Raw genomic sequence first — 15,969 nt, 5'->3', positions numbered from 1 at the left:
GGATGCCGCACTTCTATCCTGTAATGGACAGATGCACTTTATCTTCTTAGGATGGAAGTGAGGAATGACTCACCAGCAATTTTAAAATGTAATAATGAACCTGGACACTGCTCCACCCAGACCCATTTCTCAGATAACCACCAACCTGAGGGCAACTACCCTCCTCCAGAAATGAGCCCAGCAAAGTTAGTTACTAATTAGGAAAAAATAAATGATCCAATTACGCTAACTTGCTGAGGCTGGCAAGCTGTGTTTTATTCTATGTAGGCAGAATTCCATCCAGAACCCCCTTGGGAATTGTCTATATAAAGGCAAGCTGCCCAGGTGAGAAGGCGCTCCTTTCTGGCTTTCACGAATACAGTTCTGTGACGCCTGCCCTGAGATCATGTCTCTTCGACTTTCCAGCGGATCCAGAAGGTCCTGCACCCGTCCCAGCACCGGATCGCTCAGGCTCTCCAGTGGGGCAGCCAGTTTCGGGGCTGGGAATGCTTGCGGTATTCCAGGCATTGGAAGTAGTTTCTCTTGCGCCTTTGGGGGCAGTTCATCAGGAGGAAACGCAGGGACAGGCAACCCCTGCGCTGGCTTCACTATGAATGAGGGGGGCCTCCTGTCTGGCAATGAGAAGGTGACCATGCAGAACCTCAACGACCGTCTGGCGTCCTACCTGGATAACGTGCGCGCTCTGGAGGAGGCCAACGCCGACCTGGAGCAGAAGATCAAGGGCTGGTATGAGAAATTTGGACCCGGTTCTTGCCGGGGTCTCGATCACGACTACAGTAGATACTTCCCAATCATTGAGGATCTTAAAAATCAGGTAAGAAACTGTATTTTGCCATCGCATGTAAATACTTTTATTTCTAAATTTCTTTTCGCTTAAGTTCTGAAAAACATTTACCATCCCTTTTTTGTGATTTCTTAAAGGGAATTTCAATTTCGCATTGGAAATAAGTGCTTTCGGTTAATCTTATGATAAAAATATTACTGACTGCCTACTAATTGTATTGATTTTGATTCTATTTCCTAATATTAAACAAAGGTTTTGGTTTGTTTTCTTTAAAACAAAGTTTTTGTTTTTGTTCTCATTGTGATAAATTGCCTTTTTAAAAGTCACACTCCCCATTTTCTAGATCATTGCTTCCACCACCAGCAATGCTAATGCTGTCCTACAGATCGATAACGCCAGACTGACAGCTGATGATTTTAGACTCAAGTAAGTAGACTCACAGAGCAAAAAGAATTCATGGCAATTAATGCAAAGAATAAATCAAAATTCATTTTTAATTCCTCCACCAAAAAAAAAATATTACCAACTCATATACCGGGACTATGAAACACTTGGATTTAAAATCAACTTGGGTTTTAATTAAAAATGTTTATAATTTTTGTATAATTTGGCTAGTCTTAGTGTCAAATACCCCAAAATTTTTAAAATAATAATTATTATGCAATCCTTCAAAGATGTCTCTTGTGGCCAAATTTGCCACTTTGAAATTCTAAAATTCTAGCCTTTATCCTTGATCAGTGACTGTCTCCAGCCATGTATACAAGTTGGAAAATCATTAACATTTTTTTTTTTAGGTATGAAAATGAGCTGGCTCTTCACCAGAGCGTAGAGGCTGATGTCAATGGGTTACGCAGAGTTTTGGATGAAATAACCCTGTGCAGAACTGACCTGGAGATTCAGTATGAAACCCTGAGTGAGGAGTTGACTTACCTCAAGAAGAACCATAAGGAGGTAAGAGATAAACATCTGCATTTTGCTCTTCCTCCACACACACTGTCCACCTGCCAGGAGATAATGTACCTCACCTCTTAAATGAGAAGGTGATGGTGAAGACCCATTGCCAGGTCTGAGATCTGACTCATCTTTGTAAGTATCAAATTATTCGTATAGATTTACTCTCTCTTTCATCCAGTTTCCCATGGGAAAAAAAGGAACCATGTTTTCCAGACCAATCAGTGTTATAAGATCAATGTTTGGCTATGTAATTATAGCTAAGTTAAAATAGTCCACTTCAGGCGATTATATTTAATTATATAAAATGAATATACTTTACAGACATCTTTAAAAAAGACTAGATCTAAATTTCTACAAAACAGTGGCAGACTTAAAACACTAAAACTGCCTACACACATTAAGTATGTGTGTGCGGGCAACATTAAGACATTCTTAATAGGTATGGCTATAAAAATGAAATTGCAGATGAACTGTTAGACCAGAATTTTCATTTCGAAGAATATAATATACTTCCAAATGTTCAATTTGAAAGCGAGCTTCAAAATCAGATCATGCAGCCACTTCATCTTTGAGATTATTTTTAGAGCCACTGTTTTCTAAAAAAGACAAGATTTCTTTATCCCTTGAAAATGAATTCGATATTTTTAAACAGCCAAAAGACTTCTTCAGTCAAGCCAAATCCTTAAATAAGCAGGAGCTCAAGCGAAGAAGCTACTTAGTTAGTCATGATGTCTGGTAAATATAACTAATTGAGCAGCAGCATGTGGCCATAAAAGTTCAAGTATGGTTATAATCCATGATAGGTGCTCAATACATTTAGGATGAATTGGAAACAATCAACTTTGTTAATGCCTCACTTATAGGTGACCCCATTTATACATCCTTTTCTTTTACTGCTTGAACTTGGGGAGGGAGGGGAGTTTTTGCTCAATCCTCAGGAGGGAAAAGTACCCATGGAGATGTGGAAGGTACAGGAAAGAATGCCAGAGCAGCCTGGGGGAGGGGAGGGGTGCTGCAGGGAGGAAAGAAAGCTTCAGTTACTGTCATTCAGACCTGTCCAGGAGAGGGGAGGAGGGTTTCTAACACCTAGACACAGGATGATCTGTGAGATTTCAATTTACACCCCCTTAGTAGTGATGCCTGTCGTCTGGTCTTAGACACTGAATCCTAACCACAGGCAGCTCAGGCTCAGGCAGAATGGCATGCAGACTTTGCCTACAAGATCCCAGCTTCCATGGTGATAGTAATCCTAATAGCCAACATTTATATGCCAGGCATTGTTATGAAGTCTTATTATTATTAGTTTGTTTACTTACTTTGTAACAACCCAAAGACAGGTTTTTAATTAGCTTCAATTTTCAGATAAGTAAATTGAAACTTAGATAGGTTAATCAACTTTAACAAATTTACATAGCCAATACAAGACAAAACCAGAATTTCCATAGAGATTTGACCAACAAGACACTATAATATCACTATGTCAGCTGAACAGACATTTGGATTCTTTCCTTCCTGTGGGGGGGGGGGGTGCGTAATGTACACACAAACACATTTACTTAGTTAGTTATAATCATTCCAATCATTCAGACTCAATCCTTGGACCATGTCCACACTATATTCAGGGCGTAGCTTAGTGGAGAACACATTGAAGTGGGTCTGGAGGGTAATGAAGAGCATCAGCAAAGGTGGAGACATTTACACTATAAACACCTGGAATAAGAGAACAACTCATTCTAAGTATTTTAAGGACTTTCTTTTGGAAAAGGAACTAAGAATTGTTCTGAGGAGCAGAACTACAACTGATGAGTTGGAGTTTTAGTAACTCCGGAAAAAAAATGACACTTCTAGAATAAAACAGGCTTCTGCAGGTGATAGGGAGTGACTCCTCCTTGAGAGTAAGCCCAATGGACAGGAAATATGAAAGGGGAGAGGGAGGGTTTCTGCACAGTCTGGGAGGGGACCACCAGTCACTCCTAAGAACTCTTCCAAAGCCAAGCTTCTAGACTTTCCGTAAGGTTCCTGCGTCACTGAGCGGTACACTTTTCTGCCTCTAGGAAATGCAGGCTCTGCAGTGCGCGGCGGGAGGCAACGTGAACGTGGAGATGAACGCCGCCCCCGGGGTGGACCTCACGGTGCTGCTGAACAACATGCGAGCAGAGTACGAAGCCCTGGCTGAGCAGAACCGCAGGGACGCCGAGGCCTGGTTCAACGAAAAGGTGAACTTTTGTCCAGAAAACAATCACTGTGCATTTTTGTGATGTTCACAAAACTAAGATTTGCTCCCTCGCTTCCATCATTTCAGAGCGCTTCTCTGCAGCAGCAGATCTCTGAGGATGTGGGAGCCACAACCTCCGCCCGGAACGAGCTGACCGAAATGAAGCGCACTCTCCAGACCCTGGAAATCGAACTGCAGTCGCTCTTAGCCACGGTAGGAAAAGCAGTTTCTTACTAACTCCTAGGTTCTTTTAAAATATGAACCAGTTGGTTTTAAAGACCATACCCGTGTTGGAAAAAAAAAAAAAATGTCCACATGTAGTCTTATCATTATCCTAAAACAAGAATGGTACTGTGTAAGAGCTAAAAGAGCAACACCAGGGTTTTAGGTTTTTGTTTTGTTTTTGTTTTTGGAATTGAACTTTATCACTGAGCTACATTCACAGTCCTTTTTATTTTTTTTTTAATTTTGAGACAGGGTCTGGCTAAGTTGATGAGGCCATCTTTGGACTTGTGATCCTCCTGCCTCAGCCTCCTAAAGTCGCTGGGATTCCAGGCATGCTTTTTCCACCCAGCTCTTTAGGTCTATTCCACCAAAAAAAGATCTGACTATATTGAAACAGTGATCTAGAGTCAGTGTTACTATGTGTTAAAGTGAAATGCAAAACAATTATAGGTAACATTAATGAGGAGAAAATCATATCAAAGGAATTTCTGTATATTTATTTATCCATCTCAGGTTCTGTCTTTTGTTCCCTAACAGAAACAGTCCCTGGAGTGCTCCTTGACAGAGACGGAAGGCAACTACTGCACGCAGCTGGCGCAAATCCAGGCTCAGATTGGGGCCCTGGAAGAGCAGCTGCACCAGGTCAGGACTGAGACTGAGGGCCAGAAACTGGAGTATGAGCAGCTCCTGGACCTCAAGGTCCACCTGGAGAAGGAAATTGAGACCTACTGCCTCCTCATTGGCGGAGATGATGGGTAGGTCAAATAACGTACATTCAAGATGTCATATTCAGTCAGCCCTCAGTATTCACACCCTTGGATTCAACCAACCACAGGTGAAAATTATTGAAAAATTAAAACTTGCATCTGTACTGAACATATACAGATTTTTTTGTTATTATTCTCTACAATGTAACACTGTTTGCCTCACATTTTCATTGTACTAGGTATCATAAGCAATATAGAGATGACTTATAGTATGGGGAAGGATGCATTTTTATATGCAAGTACTATGCCATTTTATATAAGGGACTTGAGCATCCTTGGAATTTGAGATCTGCTGGGGTCCTGGAACCAGTTCCCCAACAATATTGAAGGATGACTCTCCTGAAATTTGAAACTTAGACTCCTAGAAGTGAACAGAAATTATTATGACCACATTTATTATCATTAATGCTAAGTATTAAACATAATACTCTACTGCCAAGATACAAATTAGCAATATTTTACAAAATCAAAATTCAAGCCCTGTATTTAAGGTGTGAAGATTTAAAATATCATTTCTTGATGCTAATGAAGAGCAGTTTCTACAGTGTAAACGCACTGAATATGTTCTTACCAAAGAGCTAAAGAAAACCTAATAGTGGATCTGAAATCAAAGACGTTGATTCCAAATCACTCTCTTCCATGATGTTTTCACAGGGCCTGTAAGTCTGGAGGTTACAAATCTAAAGATTACGGATCTGGAAACATGGGAAATCAAATCAAAGGTAATTAAGATGGAATCCCACTATTATATTACTTCGTTTCCAATGCACAGTTGATTATTTTTATGTGATTGTGGCTTAGCAAGACTAGATAGACATAATGAAGATTTGTAGTAGATATCAGTGATTCCTAGATGTCTAGTAACTAGAGTGACACGTGTTCATCTTAAACAGTCATATGTCACTATGATTTTACCTATTCAAGTAATAAAAATTCACCAAAAATGAATCTTTAAATTTTTGCACTGACTGCATAGCCCATCCTATATAAAAATACTATTAGTCTTTTAATTGATAACTCTCTAAAATCTCCTTTTAAATTTTAATTTCTAGATCCAGCCAAAGCCATTGTAGTTAAGAAAGTTCTTGAGGAGGTTGATCAACGCAGCAAAATCCTAACCACCAGGCTCCACTCCCTGGAAGAAAAATCTCAAAGCAATTAAAATAGAACATATGCCAAAGACCAGCACAGAAGAAAAGGCATTATTATATTAGTCTGGGAAAATGAGCAAGTCTAAGAAACGCCTATCCTCTTGTCTTTCTGTCCCTTTCTCTTTTTGGGCAATCAACAGGTACCTCCCCATTCATCTGGAAGAACATCACATACAAATATGACGATTCATTTGACTACCTAGATGACCATACAGAAATCTGTTATGGATTCCTTATATTCAATAAACCTTCTTCCTTCAGCAAGTTATTACCGATGATCTTGTCTTGTCTTTAGAAAGTTTTTGTATGAGCACTGAACAGCTTTCAATCTACATGAATACTTTAAAACACAGTTAACTGATTTCTAACTAGAATTTCATGAGCCTTTCCCAATAATTCTGAATCATACAGTTTCAGAAGATATTAAAAATATCTCCATTTAAATCCTTAATGTGCCATACTTGATATAAGAGAAAGACTAAAATGTACACATTTCAGGTTCTTCATCTATAAATGGGGATAAAGAAGGCACTTCTTTCAAATGACTAATGTAAAGATTAAACAAATTTTTATAACATACACTGGTAGGACACTTAACTGCTATCTCTTTTTTAATATTCGATATTTATACTGAATTAATTAATTCAGTTATTTGATTCAGTTAATTAATTCAATTCAATTAATTTTCAAATCTCATTTTCATTATGGATATATATATGCAAACAATATTCCAAAAGTAAGAAAGGTTAAAGCCAAAGTTAATGGCATCACCCACTTGCCTTACAAGGTCAAGATGGATGTTTATAACTCTCTTGACCCATGGATTCATCCCTACTAAAGGGAGATATGTTAGATGAACTGAAAGCATAATTCCTCAGACCAAATGTTACCCCTAGATACTTAGTTGAGACTTGAGTCCTCTCTGGATGAATTATCTATACTGTAATCCATTCAGGAAATTTTGATTACAGGTTCCATGTGGAAATACTAAGCTGAAAAGGTGATGGTGTCATTGAGTATGTAATTATTCTCAAATTACATTTACAGTTTTCTCATACAGTCTCAGCCAGGGACCACTAGAGTCAAAATGCCTAATCATGTTCCCTAACAGATTACATGAAATAAGTACATTACAATCTCAAAGAAATTTCCACTTTAAAAAAAAAGCATTTAGTAATTGTCCAAATTCTGAGGCCATCTACCCGCCTTTTCCCTACCTATCATCCAATCCTCTCTCCATTGGCTCAGGTAATGCTTCCAAATGTAAATAAATCCTTACATTTGCTGAAGCTTTAACTTGGACTTCAGTTTTTAGAACCCCACAGAGTAAGAAAGACAAAAGATAAAGCAGGAAGTATTTATAAACAGAGACCCTCCCTGCAAGCTCAAACCCCACTGGGCCATGCAATCAGTTGTAAGCATGACGTAGAAACAACTCACCCCATGTCCCAGGAACTGCACAAGGGAAGTTTCCTGTCTCAACTGTTGAAGTAAAGAGAAGAGGGGAAAATGACCTCTGAGATTAGCAAGCCAAAATTCACACTATCTGGCTGTTCCAAAATAACTTTAGCTGAGAATTTATTTTAAGGGGTCCAGGGAGCCTCACAGAGATAAATTCTCTTTCGAAAAACTCATCATTCCAGGCCTCAAAGTAGTCTCACAAATAAAAATCCTCAGGATAATTAGCTGTTGTTAATCAAAAATCACAAAACATGGAGAATCAAGATGCCATAAGGAAGCACCAACAGAAACAATTCTAAAATATAGAGAATTAAAACGAATGAATATACTTAAATAAATAAAAGGAAACCTTGAAAACAGGAGCAGAATCCAAAAAATATTAGAGTGACACAGAAGATTTTTCACAAAAGAACCAAATGTAAATTTCTAACTATAAAGAAGATAAGAAATTAAATTTAAAATCTTAATGCTTAGATTCCACACTAAATCACACACACAGTGGGAGAGAGAATTAATAAGTTGTAAAGTATACTGAAGAAATTATCAGTTTTCTCTCTGAGCTCAGCACAGAGAGAAAAAGGTAGATAAATCAAAATGAAATTCCATTTCAAACTCTGCAACGTGGCAAATATCAAAAAGCCTTATGTAGCAAATGTCGAGGCTGTGGAACAATGAAATATATATATATATATATATATATATATATATATATATATATATATATATATAGTGTTGATTAAGCTTTATTTTATTCATTTATTTATATGTGGTGTTGAGACTCAAACCCAGTTTCTCACCTATATGAGGCAAGTATTCTACCACTGAGCCACAACCCCAGCCAAACAATGAAACTCTTTAACACTCTTGTGGGGTTGTAAACACGATCATTTTGAAAATTTGTTTGGTTTTACCTAACAAAGTTGCATGTGTGCATATTCTATGTAATAGGCTGGTGGCAGCAGGCATTCATTCTCTTGGGGTCCCTCCTCTCAGATCACACACTGGACAGCACCTATGACCACAAATATCCCCACTCTGTGGCAATCGAGTTCAGCCATTTGTCTCATGATCTGGCCAACTGTAAGCTCTTGGGGCAGGGCATATTTCTATCATCTCTGAATCCTCAGCACCTGGCACAGTACCAGATTCAGAGCTGAATGAATGATGTCAGCCAGGCTCTTACCAGAAAACAATTTGAAACTGCCCCTAAAGACTAAAAGGAAGTTAAATGATTAATCATTGGAACACTTATGTGCAAAAATAAACAAAATAAATTCAGGTCACTCCACTCTGTACCATATTTAGAATAAACATAATAATACATTTTATTATATATATATTATAGATATACTAGCATAATAAATATAAATTTCGCGAAACTCTATTAAATTTTTAAATGAGATTCAGATTATCAATTGGAGGTGGGGGGAACAAATTATAGACTAGTTTTCCTGAGATAATTTAGAACAAAATGTCGGCCATTGTCTGTACTAAAGCAAGAAAGCCCTCTATACTAACATGGACAAACTGCCTTGGTAATGTTATAAAGCAACAATGATAAACAGTAAGCCAGACCCACCATAAATTCTGATATGCACTCCCCACCCCACTTCCAGTTGAGAATCTGTTATTATAAAAGTTTAACTGTAAAGCATGGAGAGGTTATGCCTTACACCAGGGTGGCCAGACCACAGTCCCCTCCCCAAGCCAGGTGCCCAGGAAGAGAAATACCCTTCTTTAAATTGTAAAAAGTTAAATCCAGAACTACAAAGGGACTGGTACAGATCATTAAAATACCAATGCCTCACAAGGCTAAGTAGTCACTGCCTAGAGCCCCCTGAAGGCCCTCAACTGTGGCAGCTGGCCTTGCCCAAGACCTTCTCCCTTCCCACTTATCCAGTAACTAAACTGGCACCTCCAGGATCCTGCTCCAGGCTTTCCCAGTGTCCATTTGAATCATGTCATAAAGTTGCAAGATCTTTTTAATATCACATAAATAAAGTAGCATAATAGTAGTTTTCCCTTTGTCTGCATCTTTGAAAAGTGCTTTATAAATGTTTTTATTTAACACATTTCCCACTTACTCTATGCCAGGCATTACTCCTGGTCTTATGCAAAATAACTTATTTAATCCTTATGATAATTCTATAAAGGAGGAACTAGTATCTTCATTTTATATCTGAGGAAAAGGAGATACAGGGATGTTAAGTCACTTTCTCAAGTTCACAGAGCTAGTGAATGGCCAGATAACCAGTGGGAAGCTGAATATACAAAACCATGACTTCAAGATTTTTTTTTTTTTAAGCATGATGCCATGCTAACTTTTTGGAATTTGGGCAATTGGGTCTGATGCAGGTGGCACAGTCTTTGACAGCAGATGACAGATGGGGTTGTTGGTTTTAGCAGCACAAAACCTCTGCAGCGAAACTGGGAGAGAATCTGGGTTGTATCGCTAGGTAGCAGGATGCGGCTGCGACAGAAGGTGTACAAGTAGGCAGTGGCCTGGCAAGGTGAGCTTCTGGGGCCAAGCTCCATGGAAACTGGGTCTCTAACTAGGGCAGCTGTTTGTAAGCAAGGGGAGATAATAAGCCAGCCAGCTGGGACCCAGAGATTGCATCGAGGTCAACACTTGGACAGTGACTACTCTCCCTATTGTTTCTCAGTGGGGAAAAAGATGTTAATGATTTTTCTGACAGTTTCTCCACATTGTGAAAAGTACAGAAGAGAATCCTTGTTACGATTATGTAAAATACTGCAAAATATGTGCACTAAATCCTTTTTTTTATTCCCCAGGAATTTATATACTTTAAAAATCACTCATGTAAGATAATAATACATATAATATTATAAATTACAATATTACAATAATAAAAGGAACAATGAAATTTCATGTAAACAATAACTCTGCTAATATCCAAGGAAGTCCTGTAGCACATTAAGAACAAATACCTGTGTCCTGGTTATGATGTAGTAAGAGTTAGACTTTAAAATTTCTTCCTTCAGCCCCTAACTAGGAGCCTCCTTTGCCTTCTCTTCCACTCATATTTGGAACTGAGGCTTCCAAGGTGAGGTAACATGGAACATACAGATTTTGCTGATGTCTCAGTAGACTGGTGTGCACTAAGTTCTTAAAGAGCAGGTACAGGGGCTGGGGATGTGGCTCAAGCGGTAGCGCGCTCACCTGGCATGTGCGGGGCACTGGGTTTGATCCTCAGCACCACATAAAAATAAAATAAAGATGTTGTGTCCACTGGAAACTAAAAAGAAAATAAATATTAAAAAATTCTCTCTCTCTTTAAAAAAAAAGAGCAGGTACAATGACAGGTTCCTTTTATTTCCAAAATCTAACAGAAGGTTTTTGCAAGATGTTAAATTAATAATTGATAAGATTTGACTTTTTAGTCTTGTATAAAATGCAAACTAAATAACCAGATAAAGTTAATAAATTATAGAAAGCAAATAATAGAATAAGTAGAGAACTTGACAAACAAATAGGATCATAATAATAAATAAGTAAATAGAAACACAATAAGTGAATAGTAAATGAAACAAGAGCCTCATCTGTTAGCTTCTGTATTCATCATAAACAGTAATGAATTTCAAATAATTGTATTATCTTATTAATATAGTATGTGATGGAAGTGACAAATAAAACAGGCTTTGAATCTATCTTTGCCTAAAATTACCCTGAAGCTATAAAAACTGCCATTTTTTAATTTATAAAAGCTGCAGTTTAGAAAGTTAATTCAATCATACATTTTGATCTGACTTCCTCTTTAGATATACCACCAAAAAATCTACAAAGCAATGTAAAGAACAATAATCTTTGAATGTCAGTAAATAAGCAAATAAAAATGTAAGTGTCTGGATTCTTTGTTCAAGCAATACCTCTAACTAAGGTCTTAAGGAAATAACCTCTCTGAGTCTTAATTTTAAATGGAGAAATTTGTCTAACCTACTTTAAATTCCCCATCCTTTCTAGGTAGCAAATAATTTTCCTCATTACATTAGATAATGGGAAAAAAACATATTTAATAGAAAATATTTTGGAAATATTCTTTTTTAACCAATTTTTAGCCACTTTTCAAAAACATTGTTATCAAAATAGGGTTTACCCACAGTACAAAGTGGAAATCAACTGCACAGGTAATGTCTTAGAAACTTCAATAGCTGTCGACCCATAAATGAATATGAAAACCAAATTGAAACATATGACTTATCCTAAAAAGGAATTGTGCTTTTTCTACCTCCCCTCCAAAATAATTGTTTTCCTTAGAGTTTATTCCAGTAAAAAGAATCAGAAGGCAGAAATATACATTTTTTGTTTTAGATCATTTTAATGTTTTCTGTTCCTTTTAATTAGGCAACAAGATGGAAGAATATTCCAGTAGTAGCACAATTCTCAAGAGGACTACTTCCCCAGCTGCAGACCTATCTTGACATTGGAATGATGATAAACATAACATGAAATTTTTGTCACGCAAAACTAGAAGAAAGCTGAAGAACAGTTCAATTAATACAATGTTTGTCAAAAAATATACACACACACACATACATATATATTAGTACATAAAATGAAGGTATATTTTAGATTTCTGTTCCACCATAACATTATAGCCCTGTGCTGGCCAGTCCTTGACTAGTGGCCACTTCAAGAAGAGTGCCTTTAGCTATTGCTGCCTCACTCAGTCCTTGTACAGGGTCAGTTCCAAGAATAGAGCAAGGAGAACCCTGCAGGAGCTAACAGTCTTTGGGCAGTGAGTCTTAAAAAGAATTTGACTTCATCTCTGCATCTTTCCTAGCTCCCACTTATTTACTCAGGGAGTGTGATTCCCAGACAAGGTCTCAGCTGAGAGTCCCAATTACTAATTCTCCCAGCAGGAAGGGGAGTGAGTGCCTCAGTCCTCCTGGGGGTCCTGGGCAGTGCACCCAGCACTCACTGCAGCCTTGGGGCCCATGTGAGAGAAGAGTCATGGATGCCTACAAAGATTGAGCTATCAGGATGCTCAGCACAACCTCATTTCAACATTGGGTCCAACATTAGTGGAATGGTTAAATTTGCCTAGTAGTATATCCAGTTAAGAAAAGCGTAAATAATCATTAAAATAATGCTATACAACAGGAGTCAGAAAACTTATCAGTAAAAGGCCAGATAATAAATACTTTCATTTTGCAGACTCCATGGTCTCTGTTGCAGCTATTCATTTCTGCAGTGTGAAAGCAGCTACAGACCATGGGTAAACAAAGGGGCCTAGATATGTTCCAATAAAACATTATTCACAAAAGCAGATAGTTGGCCAAGTTTGGCCTACAGGTCTTATTTTGGCTGCTGCTACTATGGAAGGTAATGATTGATTTGGAAATATGCTCAGGATGTTTTAATAACTAGAAGCCAATAATAAAAAAAATGTTGCACAATGTGATCCCATATTTTAAAATATTTAAAACATGTCTATGTACACAAAGCACAACGCATGAATAGAAAAAAAAAGGATGGTTTGTATCAAGAAAATATTGTGTAGAAAGAAGAAAACCAAAATTAAAAGAAAAAATTTCAAGCTTTAGTGAAATATGGTAAAAACCTATCCTGATACTAAGGAGAACCATGTCTACCTAAGCATCCAAAAGTCTGGATTTGGACGGCAGCATTTAAGTCATCTCCTCTTGGCTATAGAAAATTAGTGCCACCTGCTGTCGCTAGAATATAAGAACATTAGCCCAGCCTCCCTGGGCAACCCCCAACCATCTTAGCTCTATATTTTCAACAGCGCCCCCATGATAACAGGGGTTTTCTCTGCGATTGTCCTGTGTGGCCAATGTCCAGTAGGTAACTACATTGACATTGAATGTATATAAACTCATGAATGGATCTAATATTAGAGATAATAATATCAATAAGAACTAGGTATATGATACACACCAGCAATTCATAAAACAGGAATGCCCCCAAACATTACAAAGTGCCTGATGCCCAACATCTCTAGTGAATTTAAACAAAGAAATGTCATTTGTAGCATCAAAACAGGTCCTTTTGTTTAAATATAACAAATATCCACTTTTGCAAGGGTGTAGAGGGAAAGCACTCATACCTTGCTGAATGGAGTATGAATTGGAAAAATCTTCAAGAGAACAATTCAGCAACAGATATCAAAGCCTGGGGGGGGGAATATCTTTAGAACCAACAGTTCCATTTCTAGGAATTTATCCTTACATAATTAATTATTAACATGTTTATTCCCATCAGTTATGTTTATCAGAGTGAAACCTTAGCCATAATAAAATATCTAACAATGAGAATCAATAAGCTGAGTTGTGAAACACCCATCAGCATCCATCAAAGGATTGTCATGCAGCCACTCAAAAGGTTCATGCAGTGACCTGAAAAGATGTCAATCATTTATTGAGAAAAATTAAAGTTTCAAGGTATTATATACAATATGACCCATTTTTGTAAGGAAATAATTGCATACATGTTACATATATGCTTATAAAATCTAAAACAATATGTACCAACATGTTAACAAAGCCGTTCTGGAAGAGTAGAAAGATAGGATAGTGGATAGTGGAAATAAAATAGAATTATTTTCTATTGCCTGTTTACATGCATTTTCTAATTTCCTGAAATAAGCATGTATTACTGGGAAATTTTTTAAATTCTAAAGAAAAAACATTTGCACATTTAAATGTTTTTACAATGAATACCCTATTTATTTTCAAGAAAAAAATACAAGAATAGTCGAGTAATAAGTAAATAGTATGGAAGAAACTAAAAACAATAAGAAAAAAATTATGGGAGGGAAGAAGAAACTAGAATTAAGCATTAAAGCAGGGACAAGAAAAGTTTTCTAAAAGAGGCAGCCCTGGAAAGTCAGTAAAATTGGGGTTCATGGAAAGAAAAGAAAAAAAAGAAAGGAAAGAACAGGGTGGGGTGGTAGGTCTTCTTCCAAGACCAATCACATCAAAAGTTCTTCTAGAAATAGTCAGCTACAGTGAATGTGTCACAAGTTAGTACACATATTATCACCCATTAGCCCTGGGTATTGTTCGTATTCACTCTATACCCAGAAGGACAATGGTAGGCTTTGGACTTGCTGTTGAATGCCACTGTGGGAGGGACATGAGGTTTACCTGGCACCTTTCAACCAAGGTTTCCTGGAGCCTGGCTTCTCTGTCTCCCTCTGGGGCATGAGTGCCAAAGGAAAACAGTTGCTTGCTGGGACCCGCTCCTTGCTCCATCTAATCAGCCCCACATCAAAGCTGAATCTTTTCCTTTTCTCTGTCCCTGGAAGGATTTGGTTAGGCAGTCGATATTCCTACAGGTTCCCTTCCATGATCTGTTAACCAAATCAGGTGACCCCACAGCCAAGGCTCCCCAGCCTGACCTGAATCTGTAGCCTCTCCACTCCATCATCTCGTCCTGTCAGCCTTTCCAGCAGAAGCCACATGACCAAACGGATGCTTGCTGGTGGCAAAGAGGAAGCATTAAGAGAAAGAACAGAAGGTGGAGCCAGGTGGTAGAATAAGGCTTACCAGTGATTGTCCTAAAGAAACATAAATTTGAACTATTCACACATGAAAATACCTTCCCTAGTGCTAAATACACCAAGTGACAGATCACCAGGTTATAGCATTATAATAAGAAAACATGCATAAAGAGGGTAAGAGGACAGTTGCACATTACTTGTGTCACCCTTCTCCCAAGCTGAGGCTGCAGAGCCCAGAAAGATAACAATTGCTTGGGGAAAATAGAGGGAAGTAAACAAAAGACATTGCACTAGGCCCCACCACAGCACTTGGAAGATCTTCTTTGGGTCTGACAATAGCACCAGACTAGAATCAATAAACTAGACTGTAAGGATGGCCTTGGGCCTTGGGCCTGAGCACCCCAGGGAAAATGACATCACCAAGAAATCCAGTGGCAGCTGATAGGGATGGAAAGGTAGTCAGAAGCTCCAAAATTCAATATAAATGATGGAGCAAAAGAACAGACATTCAGCCAGCTGACACTGATGCACGCAAGCCTGAGAGCCTGATGAGGAACTGGACTGACATCCCAACTCTTCTCATCTGCCTGATCCTCTGAGTTGTTCTCACAACTCTCTAATTCTACAGTAGTCTCTCTAACTCTACAGCAGTCTCTTGACTCTGGTGAGAAAAGAACTTCTCCCTATGACCACCTCCTCAACCAGCCGTCAGCTTCACCCCAGGAGAAGCCTGCCTTGGTTCCTGATCTGATCACCACAGTCTGAGTGAGTGTGCATCTGCTGGACTTAGAGCCTAAGGCCTGAGACTTCTGATCTGACACTTGAGCTTAGCAGGCAGAGGGAATGTCTGTCATGAGCCTGTCATGATTAAGTGTGTTTGCAATGCTTAGAATTAATCTGGATTGTTTCTATGAATTGATTATGTCTA

At 38.2% G+C, this 15,969-nt stretch overlaps 1 protein-coding gene across 1 annotated transcript; it reads left to right on the top strand.

Annotated features, from left to right (window-relative positions):
- Window positions 1–385: 385 nt before the first annotated feature.
- Window positions 386–6,107, top strand: KRT25 (keratin 25; the record flags this gene model as incomplete). The annotated part of the gene is made up of 8 exons (XM_081272103.1): window positions 386–814; window positions 1,128–1,210; window positions 1,579–1,735; window positions 3,793–3,954; window positions 4,041–4,166; window positions 4,716–4,933; window positions 5,600–5,667; window positions 5,998–6,107. 8 exons carry the CDS (start codon window positions 386–388, stop codon window positions 6,105–6,107), a joined length of 1,353 nt encoding a protein of 450 aa, XP_081128229.1.
- Window positions 6,108–15,969: the final 9,862 nt, after the last annotated feature.

The sequence above is a fragment of the Spermophilus citellus genome (genome assembly GCF_964194105.1).
Source record: "Spermophilus citellus genome assembly, chromosome: 17".
NCBI lineage: Eukaryota > Metazoa > Chordata > Mammalia > Rodentia > Sciuridae > Spermophilus > Spermophilus citellus.
The sequence above is the reverse complement of the archived record's forward strand: the minus strand, read 5'-3'. Positions and strand labels throughout refer to the sequence as shown.